This window comes from Anomaloglossus baeobatrachus, chromosome 9 (assembly GCF_048569485.1).
Source record: "Anomaloglossus baeobatrachus isolate aAnoBae1 chromosome 9, aAnoBae1.hap1, whole genome shotgun sequence".
Classification (NCBI taxonomy): Eukaryota; Metazoa; Chordata; class Amphibia; order Anura; family Aromobatidae; genus Anomaloglossus; species Anomaloglossus baeobatrachus.
In genome coordinates, this window is record NC_134361.1 from 30,731,392 (window position 1) to 30,746,857 (window position 15,466).

Genomic DNA, 15,466 nt, shown 5'->3' on the forward strand with positions numbered 1-15,466 from the left:
GGGGAGAGGGAGAGGGAGGGAGAGGGAGGGAGGGAAGGGGGGAGAGGGAGGGGGGGGAGAGGGAGGGAGGGGGGGGAGAGGGAGGGAGGGGGGGAGAGGGAGGGGAGGGGGAGGAGAGAGGGAGGGAGGGGGCAGAGAGGGAGGGGGGGGGGGAGGGGGAGGGGGGAGAGGGAGAGAGAGGGAGAGAGGGGGAGGAGAGAGGGAGGGGGAGGAAAGAGGAGGGGGAGGAGAGAGGGAGGGGGTGGAGAGAGGGAGGGGGAGGAGAGAGGGAGGGGGGGAGAGAGGGAGGGAGAGAGGGGGAGGAGAGAGGGAGGGGGAGGAGAGAGGGAGGGGGAGGAGAGAGGGAGGGGGAGGAGAGAGGGAGGGGGAGGAGAGAGGGAGGGGGAGGAGAGAGGGAGGGGGAGGAGAGAGGGAGGGGGAGGAGAGAGGGAGGGGGGGGAGAGAGGGAGGGGGGGGAGAGAGGGAGGGGGGGGGAGAGAGGGAGGGAGAGAGGGGGGGAGAGAGGGGGGGAGAGGAGAGAGAGGGAGGGGGGGAGAGAGGGAGGGAGAGAGGGAGGGGGAGGAGAGAGGGAGGGGGAGGAGAGAGGGAGGGGGAGGAGAGGGGGAGGGGGAGGAGAGAGGGAGGGGGAGGGGAGAGGGAGGGGGAGGGGAGAGGGAGGGGGAGGGGAGAGGGAGGGGGAGGAGAGAGGGAGGGGGAGGAGAGAGGGAGGGGGAGGAGAGAGGAGGGGGAGGAGAGAGGGAGGGGAGGAGAGAGGGAGGGGGGAGAGAGAGACTGATCACGCCAGGCTGGTTTCTGGGCATGCTCAGTAGAGCAAGCAGGATCCTGTCAATTAGCATGCCAGCGTTTACATGCAGTATAGTCAGGATCCAGTGAAAAACAATATTTGGACGCAGCTCAAAAACGCTACAAGTAGCGTTTTTGAAAAGAGTTAAAAAATTCCTCACTATAACGCATGTGAACACATGTTGACGCGAGTCCAGTGCAAATGCATTGAAATGAAAACGCATTTGCACTGGATCAGTTTTTGCGTTAAAAAAAACGTTCATGACATGTTAAAAAAACGTAGTGTGAAAGCAGTCTTAGTCATTTATAACCAACAATGTTGTGTGTACTGAGGAAATCATCCAGCCCTTTTGTAGAAGCTGTTATAGTATCTGCCATTACTACCTCTTGTGGTCGGTATTCCACAGTCTGACTGCTCTAACTGTAAAGAACCCTTCCTATTGAGCTGCCGGAATCTCTTTTCTTCCACTCGCAGTGAGTGCCCCCTCGTCCTTAGTATTATTGACTCCCAACCAAGAGCTAATCCTTCCACAAGACTCACCTTACATTTCACCCGTCCACAAATTGGGATCTCTGGAAAAGAAAAAAAAGTAAGAAGCATTGTGAGGGCCCAGGCCATGAATCAATTGTCCATATAATAAGATAATCTGTCTTTGTATAACCATTGCTTAAATGCTATCATGTATGCACATGGGTGCACATCCTGGAATGTATTATTGGAACTAATCATGCTAAATAGAACAAAGCAGGCATTCAGGAGGCTAGTTTAGATTCTTGGTCTCTTGAATGTCAGTAACAAGCTGCTGCATACGCGCATAGACTTTTGCTTATCTCCAGGTGCCTTATCAAGGACAGTATAGTCTTGTAGGAAACTCTAGCCAAATAAGGGAGTAAAGGCCTAGTCATGCACAACGACTTACCAGCGATCCCGAAAACAATGCGACCTGATAGGGATCGCAGGTAAGTCGCTGGGAGGTCACTGGTGAGATGTCCACACAGTCAGATCTTACCAGCGATGCAGGAATGATGCAGGTCGCAGTAGCGACCCTACATAAAGATCTCAGCAGTCACTGTGACCCTGTCACACAGTGTCAAACACAGCGATGCTTCCTGCCCAACAGGACATCGCCTTTGAAGAAAATGGCCTGGACCATTCGGCAACGACTAGAGATCTCACAGCAGGGGCCTGATCGCTGGTAGGTGTCACACATAACAAGATCGCTAACGGGATCGCTACTGCGTCACAGAAAACCGTGACTCAGCAGCGATCTCGCTAGCGATCTCGTTATGTGTGACGGTGCCTGAAGTGAAATCAAGTTAGATAATTGGTCAACAGAAATACGAATGTACTGAATAAATTGTATAACTGTGATTGTTTTACAATATATGGGGTTAGAAGAGCATTGAGTTTCTCCCAGATAGAGATACGTCTCTGTGGTCATTTTTCCTGATCCATATACATCTGCGCAGTTCTAATTTGGAATCCTCCTCCGAGACCCTGAGAGACCCCCTAGAGGTCTCCCCAACACAGCATAAATGACAATTATCTGCTCACCAATCGTTGTATAGTTCATTGGTCACTAAACTGTAGCCACACTACAACTCCCACCTTACCCAGTCAACTAATATGGAGGCCACGGGTATAAATGATAAATAGGGCAGAAAAGGACGACCCCTCCCCCCTTCGGACCACAGAGGAGGTTTGTGTGCAACTTACTTGACTCCAGGAAGCAGCTGCTGTTGGGTGATGTCATCTGAAAGTTCATCCGAGCCGCCATATATACTGGGGGAGAATGACGAGAATGAGAGATGTGTGCATGGAGTAGGGACACCTCATTGCTAGATGTGTAAGATAAGGAAGCGACAACTCACTGCTCCCCCACAGAGGACTTGGCGTATTTCTTCATGTAATATTCCCCAGCTCCTCTTCCCTCTGGTCCCTGTGGAGAGAGAGATATTTTCACAGTTTTACATGAGAAAACCAAATATCATGTATTGCCGAAAAAGCGTAGAGACAAAAGGGACCACGCACCTCCACAGATTTTGGAGACGTCGGGCACCGGAGCGATCCTCATCCAGGACGACATTGTCGATATTTGAAGCTGCAGGAAGACAAGGTTTACTGTAAAATTATAATATAAGACACAGAATACACCCACAAATTGCCCAATCTACCCAAATAAAAAGAAAAATCATCAACAAATCTTAAATTTCATCCTAAACTGTTGCCGAGAACAAAGGATCCCCCCCCCCAAAAATCCTCATTCTGAGCCAGAGTGGATAAGCGGCTGAGGATGAACATTTGAGGATCATGCAACAAATCACCCTTAACTGTTGCAGAGAAATATAAAAAAAAAAAAAAAAAAAAAGGACCCAACCCAAAATCCTCATTTTAGATCAAGCTCAAATCAAAAACAAAAACCAAAAAAAAATCTTGCAACTTTTCATTAGGCCTTTAAAATACGTAATTACTTACCGATCATGTGTTTTTTCCGAACCCATGACTGTACCCTTATATCGTGATGCAGTCATAGGGTGAGGGAAAAATACGTAATTACTTACTGGTAATGTGTTTTTTCCGAACCCATGACTGTACCCTTATATCGTGATGCAGTCATAGGGTGAGGGAAAAATACGTAATTACTTACTGGTAATGTGTTTTTTCCGAACCCATGACGGTACCATTATATCGTGAGGCCGTCATAAGGTGAGGGAAAAACACGTAATTACTTACCGGTAATGTGTTTTTTACGAACCCATGACGGTATTCTTATATCGTGGTGCCGTCATAGGGTGAGGGAAAAAAAAAAGGTCTGATTCTTTAGTGTCCACAGATTCTAAGTGTCCGTGGTAAAAGAAAACCTCTGTGTGGTCAGATCCTGCCGTCATATTCCCTACACTTTGTCCTCTGCTTCTCGCTAACCTACTGAATGTTTATTAGGAACTTAAAGGGGTTATCCCGATCCGCACTTGAAGAGTGTGGTGCCAATGACTTTACAGCCTCACGCACCTGCATGACTGACAGATATTGTAGGGTGCGGTGTCCTCCTTATTAGAATAGGACACGTGCGAGTGTCTTGGCGTGTACATGGGGTTGTAACGACAGCTGAGCATTGGAGGTGTCGGACCGTGAACAATCTGTTATTGATGACCTATCCCACGAGAATAGGTCATGAATATCTTATGACTGGAAAACCCCCTTAAGATGTAAAACTAACACCCGCCCCACCCACTGTCCCCCCAATTAATCCGCCACAGTCATCCCCTAAAGAGGCTGATTGGAGAGAATGGTTGGTGACCATGGTGTGAACGCTTACCTTCAATTTCTTCTGCTGTGACCGATGATGAAGCCAAGACATTAATGGAGCAAAACATAGCGGCAAAATCAACCACGATGCGGAGATGAAGGACCGAAAAAATGGGGAGGGGAAAGGGAAAAATTATAAAATATGTGGCGGAAGCTGCAGCATGGACGAGGTGGGACACAATATGGAGGGTGGAAGCGAAAGCAATGGGAGACATTGATAAAACGATATCACATGCAATCAGGAACAATGCTGTAGCCTGGGTAATAACATACAAGACCAGTTACCACGGTATGGCGGCATTACGCCACGCGACTCTGCCGACCACGACACCCACTGACTGCACAGAAACCTCACACGGCGCGGACACACACAGGACACACAAGGACCAGCACGGATCACAGGCAGCTCAATGGACGCCACGCAGCGGGTGAGGGGACAGCGCGCGTCACTGATCTCACACACAGGAATAAGACGGCGCCGGTGTAAAGGAGAGCCCCCACCAAAACCTGAAAAGGTAACTTCAGGGCGTGGCCAATGATATGAGGATCTGACGCCTCTACTGACAGGTCAGTGTAATCTGGATCATATTAAAGATGGACCAATGAGGGAGGGTCTCAAAAAAACAAAAAAAAACAATACCTACCACTGCCTGTGTCGCTTTGCCTCCTTTTCCAATGGGGGGGGCTCAAACAACAGATACCTACCACTGCCTGTGTCACTTTGCCTCCTTTTCCGATGGGGAAGGAGGGAGACGTCCTGTGACTGAGGTGCTTATTTTTACAAAAACGTCATAATAATCCTTTAATAATGGACATGGGTCAATGCCGGAGCCCCCCCACATATATGCCAATAGAAAAATTTGGGGAAAAAGAAAAGAAAAAAAAAATAAACGCCAATGAAGCTCAACAGTCAGATGTTTGGTGGGGCTCTCCATTATTAGAACGCCTGGGTCTGCGCCCTCCGCAGGGTGCACAGACTTTTCCAGCATGAATACAATGCAGGGAGGACACATCACGGGGCGCGCACACTACATGATACAACACGACACACAAGAAGAGAGAGAATCATTACCAGACACTGAGAGAAGGCATGCAAGGAATTAGAAGATAAACTGAGTGATAAAAAGGCCTAACAAACAAAATAAAAAAGGTAGAAAAAAAAAATAAAATATGCAACTGAGCCAAGTCCAGAAAGTCAGACACTCCCCGCCATCAGTCAGTCATCACGGAGACAAGACACTGCAGCTCACTAAAGAGCCGGGTGGTCACTAAGCTCTGCCAGATGTACAAGGGCACAGATCGTGGCACCCTGCACACGTGTACTGAGTAAACCTATGGCTCTCCAGATATTGCAGAACTACAACTCCCAGCATGCCGTACGGCCTTACTAGGATCTGTTGTTGACAAGCAAATGGAGAGCTGGAAGTTAAAAGTGCGGGTCCCAGAGGCCAGACCCCTCCGATCAGCAAGTGATCATCAATCCTATGGACAGGTGATGACTTGTAGTTCATCGGACAACCCCTTTTACTCCTTTACCACCCAGCAATTTTGCATTTTTTTTCCCTTCCGTTCTACCGGAGCCAAAACTTTTTTATTCCCTACAATTCCCAACTTTTTTTTATTTTTCCGTCAATATAGCCGCATGAGGACTTGTTATTTTGCAGGACGTGTTGCACTTTTGAACGACACCGTTCATTCTGCCCCATATTGTACTGGAAAATGAGAAAAAAAATTCCAAGAGGTGAAATTGCAAAGAAGGGAATTTTGTTACTTACCGTAAATTCCTTTTCTTCTAGCTCCAATTGGGAGACCCAGACGATTGGGTGTATAGCTACTGCCTCCGGAGGCCACACAAAGCATTACACTAAAAAGTGTAAGGCCCCTCCCCTTCTGGCTATACACCCCCCGTGGGATCACGGGCTGCTCAGTTTTAGTGCTAAAGCAAGAAGGAGGAAAGCCAATAACTGGTTTAAACAAATTCAATCCGAAGTAACATCGGAGAACTGAAACCGTTCAACATGAACAACATGTGTACCCGAAAAAAACAAAAATCCCGAAGGAAACAGGGCGGGTGCTGGGTCTCCCAATTGGAGCTAGAAGAAAAGGAATTTACGGTAAGTAACAAAATTCCCTTCTTCTTCGGCGCTCCATTGGGAGACCCAGACGATTGGGACGTCCAAAAGCAGTCCCTGGGTGGGTAAATCAATACCTCAAGTTAGAGCTGCAAAACAGCCCTCCCCTACGAGGAGGCAACCGCCGCCTGCAGGACTCTTCTACCTAGGCTGGCGTCCGCCGAAGCGTAGGTATGCACCTGATAATGTTTGGTGAAAGTGTGCAGACTCGACCAGGTAGCTGCCTGGCACACCTGTTGAGCCGTAGCCTGGTGTCGTAATGCCCAGGACGCACCCACGGCTCTGGTAGAATGGGCCTTCAGCCCTGATGGAACCGGAAGCCCAGCAGAACGGTAGGCTTCAAGAATTGGTTCCTTGATCCATCGAGCCAGGGTGGATTTGGAAGCCTGCGATCCTTTGCGCTTACCAGCGACAAGGACAAAGAGTGCATCCGAGCGGCGCAGGGGCGCCGTGCGGGAAATGTAGATTCTGAGTGCTCTCACCAGATCCAACAAATGCAAATCCTTTTCATACCGATGAACTGGATGAGGACAAAAGGAAGGTAAGGAGATATCCTGATTGAGATGAAAAGAGGATACCACCTTAGGGAGAAACTCCTGAATCGGGCGCAGCACTACCTTGTTCTGGTGAAAAACCAGGAAGGGAGCTTTGGATGACAGCGCTGCCAGCTCGGATACCCTCCGAAGAGACGTGACCGCTACCAGAAAGGCCACTTTCTGTGAGAGTCGAGAAAGTGAAACATCCCTCAGAGGCTCGAAGGGCGGCTTCTGGAGAGCAACTAGTACCCTGTTCAGATCCCATGGATCTAACGGCCGTTTGTACGGAGGGACGATGTGACAAACCCCCTGCAGGAACGTGCGTACCTGAGGAAGTTGTGCTAGACGCTTTTGAAAAAATACCGATAGCGCTGAGACTTGCCCTTTAAGGGAGCCGAGCGATAAGCCTTTTTCCAAACCAGATTGCAGGAAGGAAAGAAAAGTAGGCAATGCAAATGGCCAGGGGGACACTCCCTGTGCCGAGCACCAGGATAAGAAAATCTTCCACGTTCTGTGGTAGATCTTAGCAGACGTGGGCTTCCTAGCCTGTCTCATGGTGGCCACGACCCCTTGAGATAATCCTGAAGATGCTAGTATCCAGGACTCAATGGCCACACAGTCAGGTTCAGGGCCGTAGAATTCAGATGGAAAAACGGCCCTTGTGACAGTAAGTCTGGCCGGTCTGGTAGCGCCCACGGTTGGCCGTCCGTGAGATGCCACAGATCCGGATACCACGACCTCCTCGGCCAGTCTGGGGCGACGAGCAAGACGCGGCGGCAATCGGACCTGATCTTGCGTAGCACTCTGGGCAAGAGTGCCAGAGGGGGAAACACATAGGGCAGCTGGAACTGCGACCAATCTTGCACTAAGGCGTCTGCCGCCAGAGCTCTGTGATCGCGAGACCGTGCCATGAAAGTTGGGACCTTGTTGTTGTGCCGGGACGCCATTAGGTCGACGTCCGGCCTTCCCCAGCGGCGACAGATTTCCTGAAACACGTCCGGGTGAAGGGACCATTCCCCTGCGTCCATACCCTGGCGACTGAGGAAGTCTGCTTCCCAGTTTTCTACGCCGGGGATGTGAACTGCGGATATGGTGGAGGCCGTGGCTTCCACCCACATCAGAATCCGCCGGACTTCCTGGAAGGCTTGCCGACTGCGTGTCCCGCCTTGGTGGTTGATGTATGCCACCGCTGTGGAGTTGTCCGACTGAATTCGGATCTGCTTTCCTTCCAGCCACTGCTGGAAGGCTTGTAGGGCAAGATACACTGCCCTGATTTCCAGAACATTGATCTGAAGGGTGGACTCCTGCTGAGTCCACGTACCCTGAGCCCTGTGGTGGAGAAAAACTGCTCCCCACCCTGACAGACTCGCGTCTGTCGTGACCACCGCCCAGGATGGGGGTAGGAAGGACCTTCCTTGTGATAATGAGGTGGGAAGAAGCCACCATTGAAGAGAGTCCTTGGCCGTCTGGGAAAGGGAGACTTTCCTGTCTAAGGACGTCGACTTCCCGTCCCATTGGCGGAGAATGTCCCATTGAAGTGGGCGCAGATGAAACTGCGCAAACGGGACTGCCTCCATTGCTGCCACCATCTTCCCCAGGAAGTGCATGAGGCGTCTTAAGGGGTGCGACTGGCCTTGAAGGAGAGAGTGCACCCCTGTCTGTAGTGAACGCTGCTTGTCCATCGGAAGCTTCACTATCGCTGAGAGAGTATGAAACTCCTTGCCAAGATATGTTAGTGATTGGGTCGGTGACAGATTTGACTTTGAAAAGTTGATGATCCACCCGAAAGTCTGGAGAGTCTCCAGCGCAACGTTCAGGCTGTGTAGGCATGCCTCTTGAGAGGGTGCCTTGACAAGTAGATCCCAAGTAAGGGATCACCGAGTGTCCCTGAGAGTGCAAGACTGCTACCACTGCTGCCATGACCTTGGTGAAAACCCGTGGGGCTGTCGCCAGACCAAATTGCAGGGCTACGAACTGAAGGTGTTCGTCTCCTATAACGAAGCGTAGAAAACGCTGGTGCTCTGGAGCAATCGGCACGTGGAGATAAGCATCTTTGATGTCTATTGATGCTAGGAAATCTCCTTGAGACATCGAGGCAATGACGGAGCGGAGAGATTCCATCCGGAACCGCCTGGTTTTCACGTGCTTGTTGAGCAGTTTTAGGTCCAGAACAGGACGGAAAGAGCCGTCCTTTTTTGGCACCACAAACAGATTGGAGTAAAAACCGTGACCTCGTTCCTGAAGAGGAACAGGGATCACCACTCCTTCTGCCCTTAGAGAGCACACCGCCTGCAGAAGAGCATCGGCTCGGTCGGGATGTGGGGAAGTTCTGAAGAACCGAGGCGGAGGACGAGAACTGAACTCTATCCGGTACCCGTGAGACAAAATGTCTGTTACCCACCGGTCTTTGACCTGTGGCAGCCAAATGTCGCAAAAGCGGGAGAGCCTGCCACCGACCAAGGATGCGGAGAGAGGAGGCCGAAAGTCATGAGGCAGCCGGCTTGGAAGCGGTTCCTCCGGCTGCTTTCTTTGGGCGTGAGTGAGCCCGCCAGGAATCTGAGCTCCTCTGCTCCTTCTGAGTCCTTTTGGACGAGGAGAATTGGGCCCTGCCCGAGCCTCGAAAGGACCGAAACCTCGACTGTCCCCTCCACTGTTGAGGTTTGCTTGATCTGGGCTGGGGTAAGGAAGAGTCCTTACCCTTGGACTGTTTAATGATTTCAGCCAATTGCTCACCAAACAGTCTGTCTTGAGATAATGGCAAACTGGTTAAGCATTTTTTGGAAGCAGAATCTGCTTTCCATTCCTTTAACCATAAGGCTCTGCGTAAAACCACAGAGTTGGCGGACGCCATTGACGTACGGCTGGTAGAGTCCAAGACCGCATTGATAGCGTAAGTCGCAAACGCAGACATTTGCGAGGTCAAGGACGCCACGTGCGGCACTGATGGACGTATGACAGAGTCCACCTGCGCCAGACCAGCTGAAATAGCTTGGAGTGCCCACACGGCTGCGAATGCTGGAGCAAACGACGCGCCGATAGCTTCATAGACAGATTTCAACCAAAGGTCCATCTGTCTGTCATTGGCATCTTTAAGTGAAGCCCCATCTTCCACTGCAACTATGGATCTAGCCGCAAGCCTGGAGATTGGGGGGTCCACCTTTGGACACTGGGTCCAGCGTTTGACCACGTCAGGGGGAAAGGGATAACGTGTATCCTTAAGACGTTTGGAGAAACGCTTATCTGGATAAGCATGGTGTTTCTGGACTGCTTCTCTGAAGTCAGAGTGGTCCAGAAAAGTACTCAATTTACGCTTGGGATACCTGAAATGGAATTTCTCCTGCTGTGCTGCTGCCTCCTCCGCTGGAGGAGAAATATCCAGCAGTCTATTGATGGCCGCTATAAGATCATTCACCATGGCGTCACCATCAGGGGTATCCAGGTTGAGAGCGGTCTCAGGATTAGACTCCTGATCACCTCGCTCTGTCTCATCATACAGAGAATCCTCTCGCTGAGACCCTGACCAGCGTGATGACGCCGAGGGTCTCTCCCAGCGAGCTCGCTTAGGCTGCCTGGGACTGTCGTCCGAGTCAGAGCCTTCAGCCTGTGATGCCTGGGACCCCCTTGGAGCACGGATTAGTTCCAACTGAGGGGGACCGGGGAACATTGAATCAGCAGTGCCCATGGTCTGAGTGACCGGCCTGGACTGCAAAGTTTCTAGAATTTTTGTCATAGTCACAGACATCTTATCAGCAAAAACTGCAAAATCTGTCCCCGTCACCGGGGCAGGGTTCACAGGCGTCTCTGCCTGGGCCACTACTAGCATAGACTCCGGCTGACGAAGTGGCACAGGGACCGAACATTGCACACAATGGGGGTCAGTGGAACCTGCCGGTAGATCAGCCCCACATGCGGTACAGGCAGCATATAAAGCCTGTGCCTTGGCACCCTTGCTTTTTGCGGATGACATGCTGTTGTCTCCTCAGAGCAATATAGGGGTATAAGCCAAGAAGCGACCGTACAGTGCAATATATATGTATGTATGTAGGTATGTCTAAGCCGATCGGGAATGGTGGGGCGTGCTCGCGGGGCTGACGCGTCCCCAGCGGTCACGTGGGGCCTTCCTGTCGGGTGAGATAACCTGCATTAGCTCCGATCTGAATCCCCATTGGCCTAACGTTACATCAATCATTTGATGATTGGGAGACGTGATTCCGGCACCTATGACGACTTCCGGTTCCCACCAGGAAGTGCGTCCTTAGTTACCATGTAAATCGGGCCGTGGACTGACAGTATGCCTGCTTACCCGGCCTGAGATATTTGGAGTTATTTAAATGTAGCGACTTAATAGCGATTGACGCACAGGCACTAATAATTAATTTATTTAACATACTGCGATTGTTTCTATGCAGGTTAGATAACCCCTCACGGCCACATTACATCGGTCACTTCCGGTCACGTGTCACGCTCAGCCATACAGCTGTCTTTTCCACACTGGGAGGGATATATAAGAGTCTAACAGATCCTAGGCTCATTACTCTGGTTTTCCACCTTGATAAAGCTACCAAATTGCCGCGAAACGCGCGTCGGATGGAGACCTTTGGCTACTCTTAGGGATACTTCTTTACCACCACTGGGACTGCCTCCTTTTATGCCGGTCGCACCGCAACCTCTTGTTGCACTACATTGCACTCAGCACTTTAGGTAAGAGAACTTCCTTGCCCTGCACATTGCGGTTGTTTGTTTTATTAGTGCTTTTGTAGTGGGCTTTCAACATTATTTAACCCTTTGCGGTGCTCCATGCTTGATCACCATGACTTCCTACCATTATATGGTGGGGAACCACGGTTTGATGTAAACTTGTACCTTCAATTTAAGGCAGCCCCTCCTGCTTTGGAACATCTAATCCTCTTACCCTCTAAATTCGTAGCCCATACTTTATATAGATGTTTATATGTCTAACTTATGGTTAATTGGACGGCTATTATGAATTTTCTGGGTAGAGTATACAACCTATCCCTGAGTAAAATACCCTTGTAGTGTATACTTTTTAAGTCTTATTCCTTGTTGTGTATTCAATAAAAAGTAATTATATTTGCACTTTACTCTCGTTCTCTTGCATTTTAGTGCAATATATAGGTACAGACAAAGAAGGGAATTTTGTTTACTTACCGTAAATTCCTTTTCTTCTAGCTCCAATTGGGAGACCCAGACAGTGGGTGTATAGCTACTGCCTCTGGAGGCCGCACAAAGAACTACACTTAAAAGTGTAAGGCCCCTCCCCTTCTGGCTATACACCCTCCCGTAGGAGTACGGATTCCTCAGTTTTAGTACCAAAGCAAGAAGGAGGAAAGCCAATAACAGTTTCAAAAACAAATTCAATCCGATAACAAGATCGGAGAACTTAAGAAACAACATGAACAACATGTGCACCCGAAAAACAAAACCCTAAGAACAAATAGGGCGGGTGCTGGGTCTCCCAATTGGAGCTAGAAGAAAAGGAATTTACGGTAAGTAAACAAAATTCCCTTCTTCTTTTTCGCTCCTAATTGGGAGACCCAGACAGTGGGACGTCCAAAAGCAGTCCCTGGGTGGGTAAAAAGATACCACATGAACGGGCTGTCAGACAGCCTCTTCCTACAGGTGGGCCACCGCCGCCTGAAGGACCTGTCTACCTAGGCTGGCATCTGCCGAAGCGTAGGTATGCACTTGATAGTGTTTGGTAAACGTGTGCAGACTCGACCAGGTAGCCGCCTGGCACACTTGCTGAGCCGTAGCCTGATGCCGCAATGCCCAGGACGCACCCACGGCTCTGGTAGAATGGGCCTTCAGTCCAGATGGAATCGGAAGCCCAGCAGAACGGTATGTGTGAAGAATTGGTTCCTTGATCCACCGCGCCAGGGTGGATTTGGAAGCTTGCGATCCCTTATGCTGACCAGCGACTAGGACAAAGAGCGCATCAGAACGGCGTGCGAGAAATGTAAATCCTGAGTGCTCTCACCAGGTCCAACAGATGTAAACCCTTTTCAAATTGGTGAACTGGATGCGGACACAAAGATGGCAAAGTGATATCCTGATTGAGATGAAAGGAAGAAACCACCTTGGGAGAAAACTCTGGAATTGGACGCAGTACTACCTTGTCTTGGTGAAACACCAGGAAGGGAGATTTGCAAGATAACGCCGCTAGCTCGGACACTCTTCGAAGAGACGTGACCGCCACAAGAAAAACTACCTTTTGTGAAAGCCGAGAAAGGGGAACCTCTTTCAAAGGCTCGAAAGGCGGCTTCTGGAGAGCAATGAGAACCTTGTTCAGATCCCAGGGTTCCAATGGCCGTCTGTAAGGAGGAACGATATGACAAACTCCTTGGAGAAACGTGCGTACTTTAGAAAGCCGTGCCAAGCGCTTCTGAAAGAATACGGATAGCGCGGAGACTTGACCCTTAAGCGAGCTAAGCGACAAACCTTTTTCCAACCCAGACTGCAGGAAGGAAAGAAAAATTGGCAATGCAAATGGCCAGGGAGAAAACCCTTGAGCCAAGCACCACGCTAAGAATATCTTCCACGTCCTGTGATAGATCTTAGCTGAGGATGGTTTTCTAGCCTGTCTCATTGTGGCAACAACTTCATGAGATAAACCTGAGGCCGCTAGGATCCAGGACTCAATGGCCACACAGTCAGGTTCAGGGCCGCAGAATTCAGATGGAAAAACGGCCCTTGAGACAGCAAATCTGGACGGTTTGGTAGTGTCCACGGTTGGCCTACCGTGAGATGCCACAGATCCGGGTACCACGACCTTCTTGGCCAATCTGGAGCGACGAGTATGGCTCGATGGCAGTCGGACTTGATTTTCCGGAGAACTCTGGGTAACAATGCTAGAGGTGGGAACACATAGGGGAGTCGGAATTGCGACCAATCCTGAACCAAGGCGTCTGCCGCCAGCGCTCGGTGATCGTGAGACCGTGCCATGAAAACTGGGACCTTGTTGTTGTGCCGTGACGCCATCAGATCGACGTCCGGCGTCCCCCAGCGGCAACAGATCTGCTGAAACACGTCCGGGTGAAGGGACCATTCTCCTGCGTCCATGCCCTGGCGACTGAGAAAGTCTGCTTCCCAGTTTTCCACGCCTGGGATGTGAACTGCGGATATGGTGGACGCTCTGCTTTCCACCCACGTCAAAATCCGCTGGACTTCTTGAAAAGCTTGGCGACTGCGTGTTCCCCCTTGGTGGTTGATGTACGCCACCGCCGTGGAATTGTCCGACTGAATCCGAATCTGCTTGCCTTCCAGCCATTGTTGGAAGGCTCGCAGGGCAAGATAGATTGCTCTGATTTCCAGAACATTGATCTGCAGGGTGGACTCTTCCTGAGTCCACGTCCCCTGAGCCCTGTGGTGGAGAAACACCGCTCCCCACCCTGATAGGCTCGCATCCGTCGTGACCACTGCCCAGGACGGGGGAAGGAACGACTTTCCCTGTGACAATGAGGTGGGGAGAAGCCACCAACGCAGAGAGTCCTTGGCAGTCTGAGAGAGGGAGACAGTCCTGTCGAGGGACGTCGATTTCCCATCCCATTGGCGTAGAATGTCCCATTGTAGAGGGCGCAGATGAAACTGCGCGAACGGGACTGCCTCCATTGCTGCTACCATCTTTCCTAGGAAATGCATGAGGCGCCTCAGTGAGTGCGACTGGCTCTGAAGGAGAGATTGCACTCCAGTCCGTAGCGAGCACTGCTTGTCCAGTGGAAGCCTCACTATCGCTGAGAGAGTATGAAACTCCATGCCAAGATAAGTCAGAGATTGGGTCGGGGTTAGATGAGACTTTGGAAAGTTGATAATCCACCCGAAACTCTGGAGAGTGTTTAGTGCCACCTTCAGACTGTGTTGGCATGCCTCTTGAGAGGGTGCCTTTATAAGCAGGTCGTCTAGATACGGGATGACCGAGTGACCCTGCGAGTGCAGAACAGCTACTACTGCTGCCATGACTTTGGTGAAGACTCGGGGGGCTGTTGCCAGACCGAAAGGTAACGCTACGAACTGTAGGTGTTCGTCGTGTATGACGAAGCGTAGGAAACGCTGATGCTCTGGTGCAATCGGCACGTGGAGATACGCATCTTTGATATCTATTGATGCTAGAAAATCTCCTTGAGACATTGAGGCTATGACGGAGCGTAGGGATTCCATCCGGAACCTCCTGACTTTTACGTGTCTGTTGAGCAACTTTAGATCCAGGACGGGTCGATACGATCCGTCCTTTTTTGGGACCACAAACAGATTGGAGTAAAAACCGTGACCTTGTTCCTGAAGAGGGACGGAGGTCACCACTCCTTCCGCCTTTAGAGCGGCCACCGCCTGCAACAGAGCATCGGCTCGGTCTGGTGGTGGAGAAGTTCTGAAGAAACGAGTTGGCGGACGAGAACTGAACTCTATCCTGTACCCGTGAGACAGAATATCCCTCACCCAACGGTCTTTGACGCGTGACAGCCAAATGTCGCCAAAGTGGGAAAGCCTCCCACCGACCGCGGGTGTGGGAATCGGAGACCGCAAGTCAGGAGGACGCCGTCTTGGCAACGGTTCCTCCGGCTGTCCTTTTTGGGCGTGACTGAGACCTCCAAGAATCTGAGCGTCTCTGGTCTTTTTGAGTCTTTTTTGACGAGGCGAATTGGGACCTGCCCGGTCCTCGAAAGGACCGATAACCAGACTGACCCTTCCTCTGT

General features: G+C 50.7%; 1 protein-coding gene across 1 annotated transcript in view; it reads right to left on the bottom strand.

The window, feature by feature from the left end:
• Positions 1-15,466, bottom strand: part of SUPT5H (SPT5 homolog, DSIF elongation factor subunit) — a 104,752-nt gene that overhangs the window by 53,708 nt on the left and 35,578 nt on the right. The window contains 7 exon segments of the mRNA XM_075323471.1: positions 1,325-1,336; positions 1,338-1,356; positions 2,501-2,566; positions 2,656-2,704; positions 2,707-2,723; positions 2,816-2,885; positions 4,101-4,115. Coding sequence (XP_075179586.1) covers positions 1,325-1,336; positions 1,338-1,356; positions 2,501-2,566; positions 2,656-2,704; positions 2,707-2,723; positions 2,816-2,885; positions 4,101-4,115 — 248 coding nt within the window.